Genomic DNA, 25,582 nt, shown 5'->3' on the forward strand with positions numbered 1-25,582 from the left:
ATCAGGTATAGAGCATGTTATACGTTTCTCGGATTAAGTTAGAAGTTTATCCGGATCATTCATTTACATATTGTTACTTCCTGTATTAGTGTATGAAACCAAGTAGAATAATAGACGGATCACGTTTTGCATTAGACATACCGCTGTCTGATTAACTCACGCTAGCTTTACGCAGCAATAAATTATAATAATTTATACAAAATAATCTTAAGAATTATTCTATCTTACAAAGGAAGTATTCTTTATTTTTTCATTATTATCTTGTCTCATTTATTTTTTTAATTTTATTTCGGACGTATTTATTTTACTTAAAGAAATGATCGCGGTAATTATAATTTTTCTTTTATAACAACTAAGTAATCAAGGATTCCATGAATTTAGAAAATTGTTTACTTATATATAAAAAAATGAAATCATAAATGAAAACCAATCACAGTTTAAGAAAAAAAAAGTGGTGATGAAAATTTTAGATGTTTGTTTTGGTATAAAGTAAAAATGTTTGACCGCATTAAGAGATTTTGCAGCCAGAGATTGATAGCCACGGAAATTAACTAATTTTTTTTGCATAAAAAAATTAAACTCAAGAACAAATTAGAATGGCTCAAAAACTTGTCAATTTAGGGAAAAACATTTAGAAGATTACGTTGATAGTGAGCACAAGAGTTCTTAACTACACGAAAAACTCTACGCAGCCGCTTAAATATCTGGGAAGCATTTTGAACTCTATTTAACAACAAAACAATAATGTGAACTATACTTAATTTACTACAATATTAATTTGCTAACAGATTATAAATACCTTAACCTTAAATATTGATAATAAAAGTAAAAGAGCTAATAAAAAAAAATTACGTTCTGTGTATATCTGAAAATGATATAAATAATAATGAGAAAATCGTTATATTTATAAAAATATTGTAAAAACTGTAAATTTATTTTTATAAACACAAAAGTATGAAATTCTTTTCGACCATCAAAGTCAATCGATTTACACTTTTCATAGAAACCCCTTGAGTTTTATGAGATCGTTGAGCTTCGTGACACATTTAACATCATTTAAAATTTAAAGGCGATAAGTCAAGATGCTACTCTGACCGGCGTTTTTAATTTATTATAAAAATAATACGCACACCAAGAGTTGGTGGATCCACAAACCCTGTTTTTCATTTGTTTCATTGGAGATTATTTTATTTATCGACATAAATGTTTATTAATTTATTTACTATAACGATATTTTTAAGAGTATTAACCAAGTAGTTGAGTTATTAAAAAGTGCTTTAGAAAATTTTTACTTGTAAAAATTATATTTATATCAATGTTTCTTTTTACAGTGAATCATGTAATATGAGCGGCTCTAGGGGCTTGGCCAGCAATATGGTGACTTGGCACGTGCGGGCAGTCATGCTGAGCGTCATCTTGCTGTCCAAAGGTACACACACGTACGCATGCATGCATGTACGCACATATACGATAAAAATTTTACATTTCATAAAGTAGAATACTAATGCTCAGTGCATATATATTTAAATAAGTGATACTTAAATATTTTTGATTTAGTAGGTACTATTACAGACGCATAAAGTTATTAAAAGATGAATTCTAAATATGTGTTTGTATGTAGATTTGGAATAAGAACGAGTAAAATAAGCTGAGTATTAAGAATTCAAATTTGGTTGAGAGCGTATTTTAACTCCCGTATAATACAATTTTCGTGGACCTCCCATATGGGGGTATATTACTGCGATGACTAAGCGAGGGGTCCATATGGCAAGCGCTTTATTGTCGAGGGTGTAAAAGGTGCTTCAAGGTGTAAGGTCTACGATGAACAGATAATTACGGTTTAAAAGACTACAAACTTTTCATTTAATTATTACAATAATAAAGATTATGTTGTCAAATGTTATGATTTAAGTAAATTAAACCTTTCCAGATACAAAAAACGTATAAAGTGCAATTCGAGTGTTGCCCTTCGGTGACGATTCCGAAGTGTAAGACAATAACAAATGAAGTGCCATTCGACCTTCTCATTTAAAGTGGTCCATTGACATCCAGTATTAAGTACTGAAGAAATGTCACGTTTTATATGATTAAAATGTAGGGTTGTCAAATCTTGGTACCCTAATACACCTTTTGCGGAAAATATAACAAAAATATAATATGGTAACTAGCAGGAGGCCATAAAGGAAATGGATCCGTGTCACTTTTACCAAGATATGTTTATTTCGGTTCCTTTTATATTCAGGACGAATTACATTCACCTTGCTGCTGTGTTTATGAATAATATTATATACCATTAAATATGACTTGTGTTTTGATATAAGAAAATCAATGTTCACATTCAACTTAAAATAATATTATCCTACTATACGTCTTATAAAATCACTCATAATTTAAACATCTGTCAATCAATACATTTTATTAATGTCGATTCATATGTACCATATATAATATTGTGTAGTTATAATATGTAATATAAAAATCAGGGAACCATAGAAAAATATGTATATTTAAATATATAACATTAAATATAACATAAAATGTGAGTTAGTAGATAATCCCTTAAACCGGAGTTTTAGACTTTAAGACAGCGTCCCATTAGTATTCACGATATGTCTTGATAATTATAGATTATCTTTTTAAATATAATAAATAAACATTGTTGTTTATTAAAAGTAAACGATGCGTTCATTCTTTTTATATTAAAATAATATATTTTGTATCTTTAAACCACAACATGCAATAGCGTAGCATCTAGTAGCATAATAAGTGCTTTAGAGAAAATATAAAAATTGTTAGTCTCGTACGTGTAAGCGACGAGTGTGATCTGCAATCTCTATCCAATATCCATAAGAGAACGTGTTCTAATAGACTTTTGATTAACTTTCAAAACTATATATAAGTAATATATTACTACAATTTATGTTCTTTTATTTCTCATCACGCTTTTAGTTTGTACCAGAAATAAGAAAGCCTTGCTTTAATGTTAGTGATTTTTGGAAAATCGTTGAATGTTTACGTGACTGGAAATAACAGTATACTTTCATATAACTTTGTATGAAACGTGGTATGAAATTTATATATATGTATAGAACACAATACAATTAATAGGATTTACAATATCTGAGCAACACTCAACATTGGCGAAATATTACTTTCTGATACCAACAATTGAGCGATATATTCTACAACGCTGTCTACTGTTGTTACGATAAATGTTATTTGCCTTTTTTAATTTTCTATAAAAAGATTTAATCGATCCATCTACATAAAATATATATTAATTCAATAAATCAGTAAAGCGCATATTTTTATACACAACTATTGAATAATCACTCACAATCAATCATTAAACAACCACTGATCAACCTTTCTCTTCATAATTGCAACGCCACCGCAGACCGAGCACCTGTAATGAACAAATGACGATTAATGTGTTTGTACAAATTTCAACCCGTGAGTTGTATTTATGTACAATTGTCTGTAAGAGTACATCAAATCTGATTTAACAGAGATACTGTTTCTCGTATATTTTACGTCAACACAATAATTTTATCAGTGAAAAAAGAAGCTTTATTAAAATTTATAGCGTAGGAATAAATTTGTATATTACTTTTGGGATGGAACAAGCCTATTCGTAAAATTACAATACACTTGTGTAAAGAAATCAAGAAGAATTTCATTTAAAAAACAATAAAAAATTAAAAGGGGATTAGCTTTTTGAACTTGAACGATATTTGTCAACTTTTACTTGTATTGTGTAATCCGTATGCAAGTAAAAGATGAATAAGAATAATATTAATGCTAAATTTCCAGCTTCTTCAAGCCACTGGTACCTCTAAAATCTAAATTGTTCATCGTGACTCCGCCGAGCACCTATGAAAGGTCGGCTATAATGCGACATACGATTGATGGATGTACAAATTTGAGTAGATGTAATAAATTTCGCTTTAAAAAATATCGCAGGGTAGGGCATTCAACTTCAATAATATATATCATTCATTATAATCGGACTCGAATAAACGAAATTAAAACTTAATGAATGTTCATAATTGGCACGTAAGTCAAACAATTCAGCTAAATGCATCGTTAGCAATTCATGCTCACCAGTAGAGTGCTACCATTTAGTTTGACTTTAGCCACCTACTTCGTAAATATACTGCCAACTTGTTAATGACTTATATAAACTCCAAAAAATTTTGTTCTCCTCGTTCTGGAGATATTTTCTATTACGAAACAAAAGAAATACTACTTCTAATCATATAATACTATAGTGGAAATAGAATTACTTCCAATAGATAACAAAGATGTTTTTTATACCAATAATTTCTCTGTCAAATAAAATTCTTAAACTATTGGTAATTTTGAAATAATTTAAAACTTAATTAAATTGAATACACGTACAACACTGTCTTGGTCATGGAAATAATATTTGATGGATGTGAAGGTTTAAACGTAACTTGTGTGTATTTTTTTAAAATGTGCAAAATAAAGGAAAGGAAATAATATTATTTTAAACTTCTCACTTTAACTTCCCTTAAATTCAAATAACAGTTCAAACCATTCAGTCTCATTCTTTATTTTGATAAAGTATCTACGGACTTTGTTTTTTTTTTATTGAAATTACCCTCTCCGTTGCGGGAAGAAGGAATTAAAATCGCATTAGGAAATCCCGTTCCCGCCTAACTTTTCCAGTCCCTGCACAGAGTCCCGGTGTATCGGAATAAATGGCCCAAACTTACTTTATTTATATAGTCTTGTTGAATATTTATGCGTTTTTCCTAATTTTACATTCAGCCACTTAAAAAACGGATTTGAATACTCGGAGTTTATAAAAAGAACTGCAAATGTCATTTAGAATAAACAAAGCAATAAATATACGGAAAAAGTTAAATAGGTCGAATACATTTTCATAAGAGATTACCAAGAAAAATATTGGCCGTTCCAATTATAAAAATCAAATTAAAAAAGTATGCTTCGGAAATATATTAAAAAAACCCAAACTTAAAAGCAGCCACAATATAGTCATGACAATTTTTTTTAATGAAATATGTTTCTAAGGGATGTACTTTGTTTGTAAATGAAAACATTTAATTGTTTTGCATGTCAAACATTTGCACTTTACTTTCTAAGCCATATTTTAAACTAATTTAATACCGGGTAATACAATAAGATGCAGGTGTTTTCTTCAGCACCACGCAAAATAATAGAGTTATAAATTGAAACGCTAATAAATCATCATAATTCCTTTGTAATATTAGACTTGTTCTCGTAATGGATTCTTATTAAAATTTTAGCTTCTTAAAAAAAGAAGACTTAAAGTTTCTATAAACGCGCGAGGAAAACATATTTGCAGCCGCATTATAATTTTCAAGAAAATGTGAATTGCCTAGATTATATGAAAAATTATGTATGTAGTCACGCCTGTTTGTCGCTCAAATGGGATAATCGTCTTGTTATTGCTGAGTCTGAATAGACACTAACCACGCGATTAGGTCGTTTATTTTTGCGCCAGTTCATATCATACAAACATTTCTATGATTAGCGAATAAATATTTGTAAAAGTGACGATTGGAGCATTATAAAGCTTTTTATCACAGATATCAAATATATATCTTATAGTTTTACTTTAACTTATTCTTATTAGAAAGTCAATTGAACAAATATTCTCGCGGCCTATCCCCTTCAAGCCATCAAGGCGTACCGGGGGTTTTCCATCAACTTGGTTGATAAATCGGTTGTATTACCGGGAAGTTGAATGCCAGAAAACAAATGACAAGTCGTTACAATAAAATACACAATAATATTTTAGAGGTTATATTCCGCATTCGAGCTATCTCCATACTTTTCACATTACTTATGCATAGAGTAGAGATTGAAACGAGTGGCGTAGTTGCGCCGTCATCGGTATTCAAAGCCAACTCCACCCGGTTTAACCGCAACCTGTCTTCAACCCTGATTGTCTACAAACAAAGAATAACAAAAAAAAAATGGATGTCATTTTTGAATTAAAATTGTCTTGGACGGATTCCACGAAATATTACCTTTTCAATTCTATTCATTACACAATTGCTGCGGCATTCGAAGTTTGGAACAATTTAAGGTTGGTATTGTGATTTATATCGCAAATAATTTTTTAAGGCTTATTGTATACTATAACAATGTTCATCAATAATTATTCAGTTTTAGTTATTAGATAAATTATCATGAAATTAATTGTTATATTTTATTAAATGTAATGTATAAACATTTAACTAATACTTTTTATTTGATATTAAACTTAGTTTAATTATTATTTGCTTAAGAAGTAAAAGTATCTTGTCCTTGTTTCAGTACGCTTATTCAATATTCTTTATGCACATATGCAATCTATTCTATGTACACAGTGAGACGCTGCGGATCGACCACTTTTGTAAACGGAGCCTTATATTTATGCTATATTTAAGCCGGAGGACATGTACGGCAACTCTATTAGGGTTCGGATTTGTGACTCAGCGTTTGTTGCAGTTAATACAAATGTTTTATACGAGTTTGTTGTTATGTTAAACTCAATTACTTTGTCTCGTGACTCTTTCTATATGGGAACATTATTGGGAATGAATGAATAAATATTTTGTTCGGTATTAAGTATATTTGGTATATGAAAAGAATTATTGATACTAAATAGCCTGTATGTGTTGTATTTTTTTATGATAACCAATATCAATGGTAATTTTAAAGTATATAGTAGAATTTTTTTAGTAGAATAAGAAAGTGAAAAAGTGATTTTTTCAAATTTTATTGGAAAGTTGCTTAAAAACAAATTATTCAAACATATATTTACTTTACAATTAGTATCGATGGATTGATGTGATAAAATTTAAATTTTTAGTAACATTTTATTGATATAAACGACATATAAAATATATTTTACTTTTGTGATATTCTGACATTTAAATATAACTTTATATAATTCTATGCTGAAAATATTTTTGGTCTTTAAGGTCTTGTGGATGTTATTTCATATAGAAATGCGACGCTTCTCTCAACTACGTCTAATAATTTCCGAATATATTTTGCAGCTATATGCTTCCTCAGAGGTCACCTGCGCATCTAATGTTCAGAAGGTCCCATGATAAATTTTTTTTCTATTCAAGATTTATACCAGAAAGTGGTTTTTAGCAATTCAATCCTTCAAAAATATGGTATATTTGGTGAAAGAGAAAGCAGACAGTTCGACTTTTTTACCAATAGACTTTTTACCGTTGTCAGTAATTTTTCTTTAATAATACGAATTCATAGTTTTCATGTTTCCTTCCGTTCCTCAATAATCTTGTCCTATCCTTTCGTCTTAACTAAGTAACTAGATTTAGATAACATCATTCATGCAAAAATGTAGTGCAAGTTTTATATACATAACGGTCTTTTGTTATTTCACTTTATAAATAACGCCTAGCATCACAAAGTTATTTCCGCCCTCCTTGTAACGTGTCCGTAGTTTTATAGAATTCTCTTCAAATAACTAAAAGCAGACATAGCACTGGTATAGAGCTTAAAAAAGAGTTATTTATAAAAAAAAAAATAACAGCACTTCTTTTTCTGCAATGATATGGCCAGTGTTTTAGTCCCGCCCAAAAAACAATTAAATTCAAGTATTTGATCATGCTTTTAAATCATATGATGGTGTCTCTCAAATTGTATATTACTATATTAAACATTTTTTCTTCAGATCGAAAAAAGGAGCGTATCGACATATTATTAAAAAAAAAAAATAGAAGCTACGTGTTACGAGCGTCTATAGTTACATTTAATTAACAAGCATAACATTTGTTCATCCAGAAATATATCAACATTATGTTATTTATACGGGAAAAAATGCTTTTATAGTGTAATATTCGCCTATAAAATATAATTTACGGTTAAATAATCTATCATAAAAATGTTCTATATATATAACACATAAAATTACACTACGTAACGTTAAAATACACGTAGCTGTTTCGTGACCCTATCCCCCTTACTTTACCTCAGTAATCGCTGTCTCAGATAATTTATGTAATATGATATAATAACCTCTTTAATAAAGGCTGGAGACTCGTTTGGAAGGATAAAACACTCCAGATTATTGTTATTGGTGGAAATGTTGATAAAGAGGCCGCCGGTGGCATCTTTTGTGAATCAAAAATATGTTTTAAGATCGAAAATTTATTGAGCCATTTTAATTTAAAGTACATGCAATTGATATGAAAGAAAAGAATTATTTATTTATATTTTTTGTCCGCCTGTATTATTTCTATACAAGTAAAATTTATAATAATATTGTAGTTCCATATATGTATAAAAACAGTATAGAACCTTTTTTTATTTTAGTTATGCTAGTTTTGTTTTTGAGACTCAAAAAAAAATGACAGATATTGATAAAATTTCGTATAATTCAATATTTTACTTATTGCAAAAGAAAGGGAAACAATTTCCTCCTTATGAATAAAAACTTAGATGAGCATGCAAATTCTTATTAAGGCAGGCTGTATGCGTAATGGTGTCATATGGGCAAGTATTTTCATTTTTATAAGATCTAATAAAGAAAACTGATATGAAAGATTAAAATAAGCCCAACTTTTTTAGGATAAGTCCTTTAAAAACAGATTCTTGAATATCATTTTTACAAATGTATACTGAACTGTTGAAATTCGAATGAATTCCTTTTAAAAAAGCGTAACTCAACGGGTATAAATAAAAAAAAAATCTTCACAAAAAATAATATAAAAAATGAAATAGGCTGATGAAAAAATCTTTAGTTAAGAAAGAAGTTTAAATAATAATCATAAAGGATAAAAACCAATTTGCGAAACTTACTAGCGTCTGTACTAATAATCATGTATGATTTGTAATTCAAATTTAAGCAACCAAACGCTATGTGACAAAATTCTAAACTTGTGATCCACTGTTTTGTTTGTTTTGTATTTTTATGACTAAAAGTATTTAAAGTAAATAGTAGAGACAAAAAAGTACCATTATTCACTTACTACACCTATTCCCAACTTTCGGCGAATGAAGGGTTATAATAAAGCAGTGAAATTAAATATGTAAATCATTATATGCACGTCCCTTTGGGTGATAATGTGAATTAATTTAACTGCCAACAGGCTGGTAATGGTTATCAGACAAGTTTGATAACCACAGGAGATGTAGGTCATCTATACGCTTTGTCTAGAAGCTTACATTAAATTGAAGTGATTGTTCCCAGTCATGTTTGAATGGCGAAGCAATTCTATTATATGTCAACAAAATTATGTTGTATTATAACAAAGAGCGAAATAAAAATACATCTACGTGTTTAAATTTTTAGAAAAAAAAGAATGAGAAATGTATGTAAATCATCTTATTATATTACTTTCATTTAGTGTTTGTAAAAGGTACGTGATTTCAATGGTTCCTTTTTTACCTTTTCAACTTTTGTTTCACCCCACACTGAGATACGAGTTCCAGCTCATATACTTTTCAAAGAGAGAGAATTCAGCACGTTTATCCTTAAACCTTACGTTAAATAAGCACGAGCGAGGTTTATCACTCATACAGAATTAGAAATTAAAATAAAACCATTCTATTTAAAGACCTTCAAACCTTTTGGAGCGTTACACAAACACAAGGAAAGTGGGCACATATTATTTTAGGACTATTTTAATTAAACTTTAAGAAAGTTTCACATATTTGTAATAAATGTTTTGTATAAAATATATGAAGGAAACCACGTACAAATTTTAATTTGTTATATAAACAGAACAAGATTTAATATCAATTGAATATCATTATTAAATTACACCTTAATTTTAAACCTCTAGTGGTAGGTTACGTTAGTTTAAACTATTTGTATTTTAGAAACTTACAAGATGAGTTACTATTCTAGATTTTATTGAAATGCAAATATCATTTTATTTTATTTTTTCTACCAAAATATAGGAAGGGAAATTTTTTGTAAATTTCTTTTAGTAATAATAGTATAAAACTTATGTTATATAAAAAATTACTTCTATCCTGTAAATATTCAAATAAGCAAATCAATCTTTAAATTGCTATTTTGAAACCTGATATAAAAACATTTTTTTTTCAATTGTTTTTAAACGCATATAAAGTTTCGGGAACAACAACTGTTCAAAATAATTTTAAATGTTCAAAACTAAATTCATAAAAATATTGCTTTATATAAAGTTTCGCTTGTTTTTATGTATTTTGTTTAATATCATTTAAATACAATCTAAAATTGCATTATAATCTTATCAACCGATGTCAATTTATGGGTTCTTAAATGAAGCCCACATTTTCTACATTATTTATGCATTACATATAAATTGGTTCGGCTTCATCAATATTCAAACTGCTGTGACTAAGATGTCTTAAATTGACTTTTGTTATTGAAAACATCCAATCGATAACTGTATAATTTTAAAAGTCGCCGTTAGATATCAAAAAAGCTTAACAAATTATTTTTACTCATAATCCAGTCTCGCTTTACAATAGCGCCTTAAAGTTTGCGGCAATACTGTGATATGTTTTCCAACAATTTCATAATCAAAAAGGAATTCAATAAGATCTCAGTTACTTTATATCTCGAAGGATTTCTGCCGTAGTCTCAAAGCGAACTTGGATAATTTAATATTAAAGCATTCTACAAACCGCGAACCATTAAAATATTTGTTTTCATTTAAAATATTTGTTTCGGATTCTTGAGTAAGTACTTTTTTTTTGTCCTAATAGTGGCTTATAATTTCTTCTGTATTTCTTTAGTACTTACCATTATAATAATTAAATATTATACATTTTACGAAATAAAAATGGGTAAATCTCGGATTAAGTAACGAAGGCCTCAGAAGTATTTATTAAAATTAAAACAATATTTTCATTTGGTTCAAATTCTTCGTCGTTAGAGTGACAAGTAATTTATACAATCAATTTATATCGAAATCTGTTTCAGAGAACAAAGGCTTCAGCGGATATTACTATAATGTTATGACAAAGATGCCTCTAATAAATAATGATTAATGACGAATAATTTTTTAGACTTGAATAATTATTCTCAATTACTCTTTATTTATCAATATTTTTAATATCTAATAATGTTTACGGCTGGCTCAGTTAGTGATATAATAATCTAATTCCAGGTTCCAGATCTAGAAAAGCCTCTATAAAGCTTTGTGCCGGACATTTCCCTTTTGCCGTCGCGTGTCCTCGATTAACTTCCGAACGATTTCTATCTTGCAAGAATTCAACGGGTGTTTTCAAATATTGTAAAGACATCGACGCTTCTCATAATTTGCTTGAGTCTAACTTTTCTTCATAATTTATTTAAATACCTTGATAATTTAGCTTTCAGTGATAATATTGAAAGTGCACATTCCAATAGCGGCTGTCACTCAAACGTTATTCGTGTTACGTATGCCAGCGTTTGGAAACTAGAGGCATATATTGCAAAGTTGCAGGTTTTCCGTATACTTCAGAAAGACTTTGACGGGTACTTCAACAAAATAAATTTCCCATTAAGGCTAAAATGCCTAATACCCAGATTTTATCTCCGCTTTGTATTGAATGATATTGTGTTTAAAACTAGCTAAGAAAACCAGTACTATGATAGTAGCAATATTTATTACAATTGAATGGTTATGCTAATTATTTTTTACTTTAATGATATATATTTATACAAAAAACGCAATGTACATAAATGAAAATTCTTGTTTTACGTACAAATATACATAAAGGAATGGCATTTAAAAACAAGAAGTATAAAAATTCAGCAACGTGTACTAACATAGGCTACACGTATACTTATTTAGCTTTAATAAAAGGATCCTTCCAGTATAAATTTCAGTGTGTAGTTTTTTTCGATCCCGCCTCGCTAAGTTTTCATAACTTCGAAGGTTGTATAATCTTGTTTGCTGCCGTACGCGGTGCGTGATGCCATAATATGATAATTTAAGCTCCGGCAGCTACTATATTAAATGTTTTGTTTCCACTTGCATCATGAGAACTAGAAACTTCAAGGAAATATTTATTTGATAACTTCAACACTTTATACGTAATATGAATTTGTTTTTCTTTATACTCAAATCAAACTCGTTTGAGATGAATTATTTATTTCAATCATTTAGCATTTACACACACCTTCATTATTATTTTATTATGTTAAATGTGGCAAACGATCAGACGGCCTACTTGATGGAAGGTAGTCACTGTCGCCCATGGACATCTGCAACATAAGGGATGTTGCGGATGCGATGCCGACCCTGATTATGGAAATTTTTCTTTATATTGTTTATTTAAAAAAAAATAATTAACATATCAGATTGTATGGGATTTTGTCTATGTACATAAGTTATATGTTCATTAAAGATTTGAATTGTGATTTTAAGCCCATAAAATTTATCCTTAATTTTTTTTATATATTTTATTTAATTGATATCAATAAAATTAATCATCGATATCTAATTTGAATTTTATATCTAACATAAGTATAATAACAATTATAATAAAATGTTTTTTGTCATTAAATTTGATGTCGTATGAAACGTATATCTATCTATAATAATAATTTTAGTTAGATTAACTTTATACACATTGGATGTGTTATTGATGATTGATAAACAAAACAGTTACATTATTAATTGTCTGGTGGCTGAAGCAATTCGTTCGAAGCAGTTTGTGTTGCAAAAACAATCAAAATATAAAGAGAAACATTGGAAAAGGAAGTCTAGTACTACCTGACATATTTATAAAACGTTGCTCTGACTACAATCCATTTCAATCCATGGCTCATAGCCTGGCTTTCCAGAAGCTCCAGCTTTATAAACACGTCCAAATCTTTGACCAACTCAACCAATTTCAAAAAAGTACTAGAAAACAAGAAACCGCAAAATGAAAGATAAAGGTATAGTCTATATTTTTTTTTATAAACAGTTAAATTTAATACAAAAATTTAAATCAAATTAATATTCCTAATAAATTTTATTCGCAATAATCATTATATATTCTAATATTTCAATGATAATGTCATTATCAAATTATTAAAGGATTTATTTCACAATTTATAGTAATACGTATTATTTTAATTATATAATATGATCACGTAGAATGAATATTAAATTGTGCAATCATATTATTTGCTTATGAGATACTAACTAATGGTTTAAAATATGATGTGAATGATGTCTAGTGCTCGTAGTCTTATATCATTTGTAATATACATACGTATTAAAGACTTAAATCAATTGGCATTCCAGTTTATAATCTAAAAAGTATAAAAACTTATTATTGACACGTGTTAAGAATTTTCATTTACACTTTTTAAAATATGTCATTAATGAGAGTAGACTTTCGCAAGTATTCATTTAAATAAAAATAAAATTATTGATTTACTACGAGTTTTTTTTTTTTATTATTTATACTACATATTTCCGACGTTTCGGTTACTTTGCAGAAACCGTGATTTCGAACAGATGAGATGAAAATGTCTGAATGAATAGAACTGAATGTCATCAATTTCAAAATATTATAAAAAACTTTTGTCAATCTTAATTCCTGTACAGGTTTCTTTTTATTAGCTTCACATGTATGTTTGTATGTTTGTTTGTAACCGACTTCTTTGGGCGCGATTTGGACCCACTTTAAACGGCCAGATTTCGTTCAAACTTTGTAGATTTATCGAGGACCGATGACAATACACTAATTTGATAAAATTATTACATTTTTCAATTTGCAAAATATGATTTATGTTAATTTATATAATTTTAAAAATAATAAAAAAAAGCGTGGGGGGCTTTTTAAGATATTATCGAAATGATAATCACTCTACTCATATCTGTCAATAAAATATTTATAACTATTGACACCATGCACCCCACGCTTTTTTTTAAATAAAATACATTTTTTTTATTCACACTATTATTAATTTATATTTATTGAAATTTTTAACACTATTCTCTTAATTTAAATTTATTAAAGTTTATTTATTATTTTTTAGTTCGGTTTTCTATAAAAAGCGTGTTTTTTAGTTTTTTTAAACTTTTAATTATTTATATGTTAAGACTTTATTGTTTGTTAAGACAAAACAATTAAAAATGATATAGAACACTTTTGAAGAAAAATACCTCAATTTAGGAGAAAAAAAAGAAATAGCCTCAACACAACGTAAGCTTAAGACCAAACCTAGTTTTTAGAAATGGTTTTAATAACAAGTGAAACATCAATAAAATCATGAATCCACAATTGGCCACGTCTCTACGTGATTCCAAAAATAAAACTTATAATTTTATTTGGTATACCAAATCCATTTAAAAATATATCACACAGTTTTTAAACGAGAGATATTTTGAGGTGCAAATTTTGATATTATTAGTTATTTTGGGCATTATATTTATTTTTGCAAACACCCTCCTCAGCTAGAAATTATAGCCACGACTTTGTCCGCGTCAATTTTTGGTTGTTTAAGATTTTTAAGTAAAATTACTGGGGCACCTATTTTTAACTTGAGAATATGGGGGAATGCCACTTGGGTTCAAAGAAATAAGAAACTCCTGTGGGGAATGGACCGCATCTTCTTGATCCAATACATTAACAATCGATGTGTAGGTAACTATGTCCCCTGGAAGGTACTTAAAATTAAGTAGTTAATTTCGTCCACGCTACTGTTTCTCGCCGCCAATATTGCGGGTGCCAGGACCATCGCGTTGCAGGGAGAGGAGCTTCAACAGTGTCTGGGACTTGCAACCCAGGTGTAGGTTTACGTGGCCCCTATCTAACGCGCCTTAAACGCTCACCTCCACTGTCCAAGCTCCTCGACGACGATCAACTATCGACGTTATGAGACAATAGGTTTAGGGTGACTAACTAAAGAAGGGTCTCTTACAACTTTTTAAATCAATATTTTTAATAAAATTATACAATTACGCGATTACAATATCAGTTGAAAATGGAGTATATTATGAATATTGATATATTTCACTTGTGCAGATTATTAAAGGTGTTACTGTATCGAATTTCGAGATTATTATCACGTTACAAATATAAAAATAAGGAAAATATTTTATGAGAAACATTTTATCACATATTTATTGAATCGTTCATCAAAGTGTTATAAACATATAATTTGTACCCCAAAGTGATAGAAATGGCAATACACATAAATAACATACAAAAATAAATAAAACACATTGAGAGATTGAGTCGAATAAATATTTGCAAACAGGATAAGATTAAATGAATGATCGCCAACAAGAGATCTTGATTGATCTGCAAACATTTCTAAAACACTTCGTTAACGTCTCTCTCGAGTAATTGTTTTAAGTCGGATTCTTTATATAGTATCAGTTGAAAAAAGTAGCCTCTGAACTATTTCAGGGTAATAGTTTCACTCATATAGATTTCAAAAATGTGATGTGTCTTTGATAGGCTTTTTTTAGTAAATTTTATTGAAATTTTTCTCTTTAACAGCTTACTATACTTTTTATAAAATATTTTAACATACATAACAATCGGTTGAATGTTGGGAGGAAGCAACACAAGTTATATTAAAATCCATCGGCCCATTTTAATTTTTGGTATAAAATTGGATAACAATAATCCCGTTGGATGCCGACTGTTACTCTGAAAAGGACTTAACAGAGCATTTAATGCTTTTCCATTGAACTAGGCAATATTGATTTGTTACTTGCCCTAATTATTGCGTATGTTTTTTTTTTATGCTTCACACGATCTGTTTGTTATCTTGCGAAAAATTAAAGGATGAGAATATGAAAACAAAATAAAAGCACAAATGTTTTACGCGTCGACCGTAATAATTTTAGTTCCCTCTTTTATGGTTTCCATGGAACAATTTCAAATGATCATTAATGTGTCTGCCCACGATCAACTATCATAACTAAGACACCGTTCAGTCAGAACTTCTGAATGCACTAACTTTATATCAGAAATACTTTAAAACTTCTCAAACTGTCTTCGATTCATTTATATGAAGTTTTAAAAATTTATTAATATTGAAGTGTCGGTTTGTGCGGGTAATTAATTTTCTCATGAAACATCGAGTCGGAATCAATACAACGGTTGTTACGGTGAAATATTGAATTACCCTTCCTATAAAACGGGGTATTAGTTTTATTTTGTATTTTTTTAAACATTGAAAACAAGTTCTCTTCCTCCATATTGGTTTTTGCAGTCCCATTTGTTATTTCATTGTTTCAGTTAAAAACATTACTGTGTTGATAGCACGCTTTTAAACGTGCTGAACAATTGTGTAAAATACATAAAGCTTGACTTGTGACTCCGTGTACAGTATTTTTTATCTTTCTCTTTATTATCCCTTAAAAAAACTTTATCCAACGTTTTAAATAGTCGAGTTCTACAGAAAGCCATTTGCGGAAAACTTCGAACTGTGAGAAACGGAAATTGTCAATTACTTTGTTTAAATTACTAGTTGGGTAGTGAACTATTATATCAACTTATTAAAAATTTAACATCTTTCTTGTTTTATGTTAAAATGTCTATACTAAGTTCGTTCTAAAAACGTCAATTTCATAATTTATAAAGTTAAGTCTAATCTAATATGTTTTTCATTAATTTAAACTTGATATTTACATTTTAGTGTACGTTATAACCGCCACACATGTCTCTATTTATACTTTTTTTTTAAGAAAAGACGAAAGCCATTTAAAAGTTAGGTTTTTTTTATTTTAATCCAAGCATAAATAATTGTTTAATAATATATTATGTTTATTTTAAACAAACCTTCAGTCTAACACCGTAACTGAAACACATGGCGTCTGTGTGTGCTTCACTCAATAATAATCAGAACACTTTATACAACAAGGGCTTATTGGCATGTCTGACTTTTATATATTTTTTATATCTTTCTTACTCACAACTCTCATAAACCTCGAAGATAATTATTTTGAAAGTAATTTAGTTCAAACAAAATAAGAAGATTATCGCAATCATTTCAATCAATCTACGACCTGGACTTGTAAAGCTTCAAATTTATTATTTTACTCAAAACAATGGACTAAACATAACTCAAAAAGTATGAGTTTAGACTTCAACAGTTCAATAAAAGCAGCCAGAAATGTTTACAATGTATTAACACTAAAATGAAAAATTTGTCCGGTTGTTGAAAGAGAAATCAAATCGGCTGCTCAATTTTTACACTGTCAAACGTAATAGTCCGTTGTTGAGGCAATATAACGTTGGCACAAGTCCATAAAACTTGCAAAAAAAAACTAGCGAACAAATAAATGTCCGCCGTCTGTTTTGTCAAATCTGTGCAGTACGTGAGCAGTACGGTACGGGCTGATTTTATAGCACCATAAAATTTCGTGAAACGCGCCCTTAAATCACAACGATACATCGTATTTCATCGTTTTGGTTGTCAATGTTTATTTTATATCATATTTTAGAGATCCTCTCCGTATAAATCAAACGGATTGATAAACATTAACGTCACGTTCGCTCTTCTGGGGTACGCGTTCTGTTTTGTCTTCACCGCCTTCTTGGCGACAAGCACAAAAGAGTTTGCTTAACTTTATAAGTGTTCAAATTATTTTCAGATATACATATTTCAAAAAATTTAGAAAATTAGAAATAAAAATTATTGATGTTATAATAGTTATTACCTCTACTCTACAATTTAATAAAAATAAAACACAACTTTATATGTGTTTTATTTTTATTAAATTGTTTGTTCTTATGTCAGTTGCTTAATTTAATTTTTTTTTTTTAAGTATCAATACTAAAGATTAATTCGAACGTTTAATACAAATCCGTAACCAGGAAAAGCAATGATTAAAATGTTAGTCAAACTTTTATAAATATTTACATAAATTATTAAAGACTAGCAATTGGGGTCGTGTTGTTACGATGTAAAGGATATAAATAATCCACTTAGGATTAGCTACAAAGAGGCAGGGCCAGTGTAATGACACGAGCGATCTGTTAGCGTCTAAATGTGCTGATAAAGGGCGCCAGCGGCATTGTTCGCAGCGGTATTAGGCTTTAATCCATCGCAAACGCACTCGTTAGGTTGATTGTACTGTTCAGTGGCAGATGGCCGCTGTAATCCGAGCCCATCGTGCTGCTCGCCCCCGCACTCCCGCTCACCTCCCGCGCCTTTCTCAAAAATATAGCCTCTTTGTGCTCGTTGCATCTGCAGGTAAATTGTGCGCCAAAATTGGGCCGTACGTTACAAAGTACGTGCCCCTTTCATATGAATGCAACGGCTATGAATTATTCTTGAAAACGTATTGTTATCAAAACAGCTTTCTTGTGTAATTCGTTATTTATGAGAGCAGAAAAATACAGGTCGGTTTGTTTAAGTTTTGTTGTTTGTTATCGTATCACACGACACTGTAATAGCGGTCGTCGACATTAATATGAAGAAGTCTTACATAGTCAGTGTACGCAGAGTCAATAACACAAATATTTAAGGCCATTAAAGCTAACGTTCGGTGACCTGGGTTTAAAGAATTTATTAAGTTTACATTTAATACATACATTAAAAAATTACAAAAGCATTTTTACAGATATGAATCAATTAGTAAATGGAATTTGCTCGATATACGAGCGTAACTGCAGTGTGATTTTGTATAAGCTTTGGTATGAAAAGGGAGGATTCGGGTTTCCAAATTGAATCAAATTAAAAGTTTGAATATTCTAGCTGTTCGGGACACATTCTGAATCATAATAGCTTTTGCGGCTAACTCTTTAACTAAATCTTAATCCAGCCTCGGACAATGAGCGCACACGTTCGGTCTACTAACCTACAAATGATAATTTATATTTCTTTCTTACTTATATAATAAAAGTTATAAAATAACTGGTAATATATATTTTATTTTTTAAATACCATATTAGTTATCTAAATAGCTTAAACTTTTTACGAAGTCAGGTATATTTTTTTCTAATAATGCTCATTAATATGTGTGATATAAATGTAAACAATAAATGTGTAATGTATCTATAATTATCTCTGATAGTTATCAAACATAACAAGTAGCCATATATGAAATATAAGCAAAACTAAAAGAAGAAAGACTTCCATATGTTACGAGCCACAAAAAAAGCATAGTTGCATAACCAAAGTTGCCAAGAATATTCAACGCAAACGTAACATCACACATTAAAACTAACAGTCGAGTTACCATTTAAAAACGTTTTTGTAAACACTGGTAATGTTCCTTTGGCCGTTACACATTTTTCTAAAAGTTACAAAATCACAACGCTGTGAAAAATTTTAATACATTGTATGGCATCGCTCAACTTGTGTACGTCAGCCGTTATTCTTTTAAACAAACATTAAAGATAATATATCATTGCTAACACAAAGCCATAAAAGTAAAATGAATGTAGTAAAATAATAATAGCGTTCCATGGCTTTTAAATTCATACACATTTTCAAACACGACGCATAAAATTAATTAATAGAATATTATTATTAACTTCATTTAATTTTGTTCGCTTTATCAATACTATTTGTATATGGAAACGTTTTTGGTCAATCATAATAAAATGTTAAAACAATATAAACTTAAAAAAAAACATTCATTTAAAAAAATACAAGTTGACATTATTTTTACTCGTAATGACAATTCATATAGCAAGCACCGACGATCACTATACGTGACTAATGTGCATCTATTTTTTTTTACTTGAAGAGATATTTCTAGCAGGAAACTATCTAGTCGTTTTATGATTAAAGCAACCCTAATTATTAAACTGGTCCTTGTTTGCACACTCAATCGTGCATATTCCAATTTCAAACAAAGTTGAGGCCAATGTTTATTTAGAAGGCTTTTGTACATAAACTACTCGAGTGCGGTCCGATGACCGATCGGCTATGGAACGAGGCGGATGATCTAGTTACGTGGAGCTTCTCGCTGCAATTAACATCTGATTAACATAGTCAAACATTAGTCACACATAGGTAGGGCTTAGCGGGACTCTATGCCAACAAGCCGCGACTCTACCGGCCTCTTGGCGCGCAATTATTGTACTTAGCTATTGTCTGCTCAAACATTCTTGTTTGTTCAGCAAATGTAACGGAGAACGGAGTAAGATTAGACATAGTTTATAGTATTTCCTGCATCCTCTCTGAACTACACGCTAACTTACTCACTTGCCTCTTAAATAGATTATAATTTATATGTACTTTATGTAGAATGTTTGTATTACTACATAAAATTCGGTGTGACTTTTTATATGGTTGTTACAAAGATATGTCTCATTTTTATTTTTAAAGTGACAATAACTCTGTTGGTCGTATAAAAATATTTTATGTAAATGTATAAACATTAAAATATTTTAATTTATATTATAAAACCAAACCATTTAGATTTCCTCAGGCGCGAAAGTGAATGCCCGTTAAATGAATTAATAATCAAAGATCATGGATGCTGTTGAACTTTAACAACAATAAACAGCTAGTGGTTTTGTAACGACTAAGCGGGATTTGAAGTCCCGATATAGACTAATCTAGAATGTTGTGCCTGGGCCAAGTACAGTTAAAAGCTTACTATCCTCCGATCTAGTTTGCAACATGAATTCACATGAATTTGAATAACAACCAAATGACGTAAACAATATTTATATCATGCATGCAATACTGCGAACACTTCCGTATAAAATGAGCACGAAATTCACTGATTGAAAATTTTTACCAATGTTAAATACATAGTAATAAATGCAGATTCGAAATTGATTTATGTTAATCAGTGATGTTCAATAAAGCGTTAAGTGGGATGTGTCAATGTTGCATGTGTTAATGAGGTCTTATAGTATTTACCTTCATTTTTTCAAATTTAAATGTACTGCCTTTTGGTTTTAATATAGCGAAAAAAAATAATTGATGTTATTCTACAGAAAGGTGAACCACATTTAATTACAGCATACAATTATACTTTGACAAGTAAATAAATGTGGCATTTTAATTAGTACAATAATCATTACTGACGTAAATTTGTACTATAAGTAATTTTTGCGGCAATGTAGTAAAAAAGCAAGTACTATCGGATTGTATAATTTGGTACTATTTACTCTTATCTACCTGATGGTCAGTAGGTAGCGCCACCTATGAATAAGCCCTAAAGATTTCTCGAATCTGAAGAGGAATTCTAAACTTTCGCTGTTATCTCTGATCGCCTGAAATTCAATTGTAGGGCACTGACTACCGCTACGTCACTTTGTAGTTATGAGAAATTAAAATTTGAGAAAAATCAATTTTTAAAATGCTATAACGTTTTAGGGAAAGTTATTTTTACAGAAAGTCTGATTATAACCTAATTAGATTCTAAAAATACTTTTAATAAATATAATGAGAAGTCGATTCTGTAAACACAATAATGCGTATATACGATTATTCCATTACTTTAGTCATCTTTTTTTACTTTGCTTAGGATTTCTTGCATATTTCGCGACCTTGAACTTAACGGTCTACGCAAAGCTAATGTTTGAGTATACCTCAATAGATTATTATCGGTTATTACTGAAATCGGTTTCGGAGCTTCGGGATTATATAGGTTTTAAAAAAAGGTTCTTACGGTATGTTACGGGGTAATATAAGCACGTAAAATTATTTAAAAAATAAAAGTATATCCTGAGTCTGTAAGCTGAGTTGAGCCTGTGAGACAGTGTATCTGTGACTCCGTTAAAATAAATGAAGTGCGTCATATCAGTCTCTACATGATTGTGAACTGATAAAAGTTTAGAGTTCCGACCTCTGTTGTTTGTTAGATACACTTTGAATGAAAGCACATGTAATTGCTATAAAAACTTTCTTTCTTTGCTTAACCTTTTTCTATTTGATTAAGTGAATAAATAATTATAAGGGATGGAAGTTGTACGGACCGTTAAAATTATATCAAATAACAAAACTAAACTCGCTGTGTCAGTGAAAGTTTTATCTGAAGACAAGGAGATGTCCGAATCACTCCAGATGTTGGCAAGGAATTCTATCGCGAGGTTATTTCACTATAAAAATATTGTCTTTTTCCTTCGATGTTACTTAATAAAAATTATTGCTTAAAATATAATAATTTATATGTTATTAATAGTTATTATCATGGTAGCAAATTAATCTACACATTTTTTTTACATGTACTTCTCACTAGCAGAAATATTTCTTTTAGTTAAAACATTTTCCTTCTTTGGTTTGGGCTTTAGCGCTAATACTGCCTTCTGTTACACCATAACCGTGTTTTATTTTTTGCAGTTCTCTGTATGATTCCCTAACTGTTTATAAGCGTTGTCAATATTCGCTAAAACCTACTTCATATGAAGTTAAAGAGCATACCGGTATTGTCACTGTCTTCTATATTGTATTGTTGCTAGAAAGAGAATGTCATGGCGGATGCTTCTCTGAAATGGATTTTTTATTTATCAAGCATTACAATTCTACATAAAATCTAATAAATTATTATAATACTTGAAGGCTAATACTTATGTACATTATAACATACATTTTAATTGATATATATACCTATCGCTAAAACTTGACACCAGCTGGACCGATTTGACTAATTGTGGTCCTGAAATATTTGCGCTAGTCCAAGGAAGGTGTAAAAAGTGAATGAATATGAAAACGCTCGGAATTAAATAAAATAAATTTCGTTTTTCCTTTTACCCACTATCCAATAGTGAAGAAAACCATGGTTCCAGAAATACAAATGTTTTTTCATCCGAACAACAAACTAATAAACACCTTCAAAATAGCATTCGATTGGATAATAATAGTTATAAATTTGTTTGATTTTAGAACTGGTACAAAACAGCATTGTATAAGTAGTATTTATACATCATAAAACACTTAGAGGTAGTTAGTTTTTGTCAGTTTTATTTAGATCAGTTAAATAAGTATATAATAGTACAGTCACAAAATTTTTATTTTTTTGCACTTAGGGAAATTGATTCATCTCTTTTTTGTTCCTGTGCGTGTGCGGGATATGTACTACAAAGTTTTTAATTGTTTCTTGTTTCTTTTTACGCAGAAAAAGCAGCTAGTAATCCGATAAAATATTTGAACATTCGAATATAGTCTTTGAATGAATCAACAAATTTCTATCCAATCATTAGTGAATCAACTAATTAAATTTCATATATCATTATACTGATCCTAAATACATATGTATGTGTAAGTCAACAAAACTATTGAAATTCATTTGTTGTTCAAACAGTTGCAACACTGCTCGACACGTAAATTAATTTCCAAATACTTAATTAATAGCAAATTACATGTTGAATAATAGGAATTAAGGGGATAATATTATTTTTTTATATTGATAATTGTTGATTGTAATAGGAAAAATATTGAAGATTTTTTTAATTACAAACAATGACGTTATATCAAGAATTTCTGTATTGTAACAATGATCCGCCACGATTAGCCAAGCGAAGTACAAGAGCTCTACATACCTTTCCTTCAAGTTCTTGTACGTTTTTTTAACCCTCATAATTTGTGCTTGGATTATAGCAAGTTATTTTTTTATTTAAAAATAGCCATAAAATATAAATTCCGCAGCTATACTTAATATTGTTTTGATATCTTGAGGATAGGCATATTTTGGTACCTGAAGCTTTCAGTGACGACTTATGTGTCATCGCTATTTCTTGTCCCATAAGTCCCATAAAGCTGAATATTTTATGTTCATTACATTAATTTACATTGTTTTAAGTAATGGAAAATTGTGTGAGACTAATTCAAATCGTAATGATGGAGTGTAAAAAATATTTTTCGTTCCTTGTTTGCTAATTAAAAGAAATTTATAAGCAACTCATATAAAAAATTAAATCCAAGCAAAAATGTTTTTAAGACTCTTTTAGGTTTCGACCATACTCAAGAGTTTGTGAAAACGTCTTAAGATCTTTTGTAATCTTTTAACTCTTACTATAAGCTCTCATTTCAGTTGAATTCGTAAGTTCGTTCTTAGAAAAATATTATATAGTCATAATTTTTGTATCATACTTCTAAACAAATGTAACCAAATAGCCGAGAAACATTTACACTTTCTTCGTAACTTTATCACTATATGAAAAGCATGGCCTTGGCAATAATTCATACGAGAATAATGTAGCCTCCATAATATTAATCAACTTTTAACTTGGGTGTAATACTGACAGTTATATTGCAAAATGTACGGAACATTAATTTCATAATAATAACGTTGGTGTATCAATATAATATTTACTTTTCTCGCCTACTCTGAAATTACACAGACTTTTCGTACTTGGTAAATTTACAACTAAGAGATCGCCGAGAATTATTAATATAACTTGTTTATATAAAGTTTATTTAAGGAGTAAAACAAGATTATTAATATTCATTAGGGAGTGAATTACAATACAAATAAACCCTTTAGTATATTAAGATGGTTTGGGAAAGAGTAATATTAATTGAAAGAAAAATAAGTTATTACCATACTAATAAAAATAAGTTATTACTATACTAAATTCATATTTTTTTTTATCGTGTTATGTTCGTTAAAAAATGTAATTACCGCAGGAGAGATTTAAAATCAATATTGTAAGGTAATTATTGAAATCTATTGAAAAGTTATGATAAACAGACTTTATTTGTCCAGTTTCATGCTAATTATTTATTTTATAATTTACGTACCTGCGTTATGCGTGAAACGCATACAAATGACGAGTAGCGGCCTAAATGAATGTATTGAATACTATAAATCCGGTTGAAGCATAAAAATATATATATTCGTCATTTAAAAAACATAGCAATTTATTAACATTTTAGAAAACATACATGCAATAAGCAGAATAGAAATATGTAACAACGGTATGCTCTATCTTTTTTAAAGCCAAGCCAAGCCAAGCTCGGACTGCCAATTCAATTACTGTTGTCCCTTTTTTGCAGCTTTATTATTAAAAACGGGTGTTCCATTCCCATTATTAATTACTTATTTTTTACTCATCTTTAGATGCTTACTTATCTTTAGATTATATTTATTTTTATCTTATCTTTATTTAATAATAGATTTTAACTGAAAAATAAATTTTAATCAAACGTTTTATATGATCCCTCGGTGGGTTTGAAAGAAATAGAATAGCGATTTTGTAATCACAACTCCCTATTTAATTTTTTTTTTATGATTCACTTAAAATATCAATTGCGACAAAAAGTTAAATCTAACAAGACAATATTTTTCAAAACCTCTTATGGGATATTTTAAAAAATGAACTAATGTACAAGAACCTCCTATTTAGTTTCGTTGAAGTCGGGTGGAAGTAAAAATATTTTTTTATGTATTCTATAATATTCAACCGAAATAAGGGATATCCAAACCAAATTGTATATAAGAATGTGTTGTAAATATTTTTAATATAAACAATCAATTCCAATAGTGTAACGAATTAAATTTATTGTATAGAAATGTCAGGAAACTCAAGTGCTGTATCTTTGTTGGAAGTATATAAATTCCATAAAATCCTCGATTAGGTTTATTTTACTTCATTAGATTATTTCAAAACAACCGCTTAAAAAGAGAAACCTCTTGATATGTCAACGAAAACAAGTAAAGTGACTTAAAAAAATATACATATATCTTAAAATGTATTGGAGTTGTCT

The 25,582-nt window shown here is 29.3% G+C and overlaps 1 protein-coding gene across 1 annotated transcript in view; it reads left to right on the forward strand.

The window, feature by feature from the left end:
• Positions 1-25,582, forward strand: part of LOC116768656 (uncharacterized) — a 60,777-nt gene that overhangs the window by 11,568 nt on the left and 23,627 nt on the right. The window contains exon 2 of the mRNA XM_032659432.2: positions 1,332-1,429. Within this exon, the coding sequence (XP_032515323.1) occupies positions 1,345-1,429 (85 nt within the window). The 5' untranslated portion in view covers positions 1,332-1,344. The remainder of the gene's footprint in view (positions 1-1,331; positions 1,430-25,582) is intronic.

This window comes from Danaus plexippus, chromosome 4, assembly GCF_018135715.1.
Source record: "Danaus plexippus chromosome 4, MEX_DaPlex, whole genome shotgun sequence".
NCBI classification, from domain to species: domain Eukaryota; kingdom Metazoa; phylum Arthropoda; class Insecta; order Lepidoptera; family Nymphalidae; genus Danaus; species Danaus plexippus.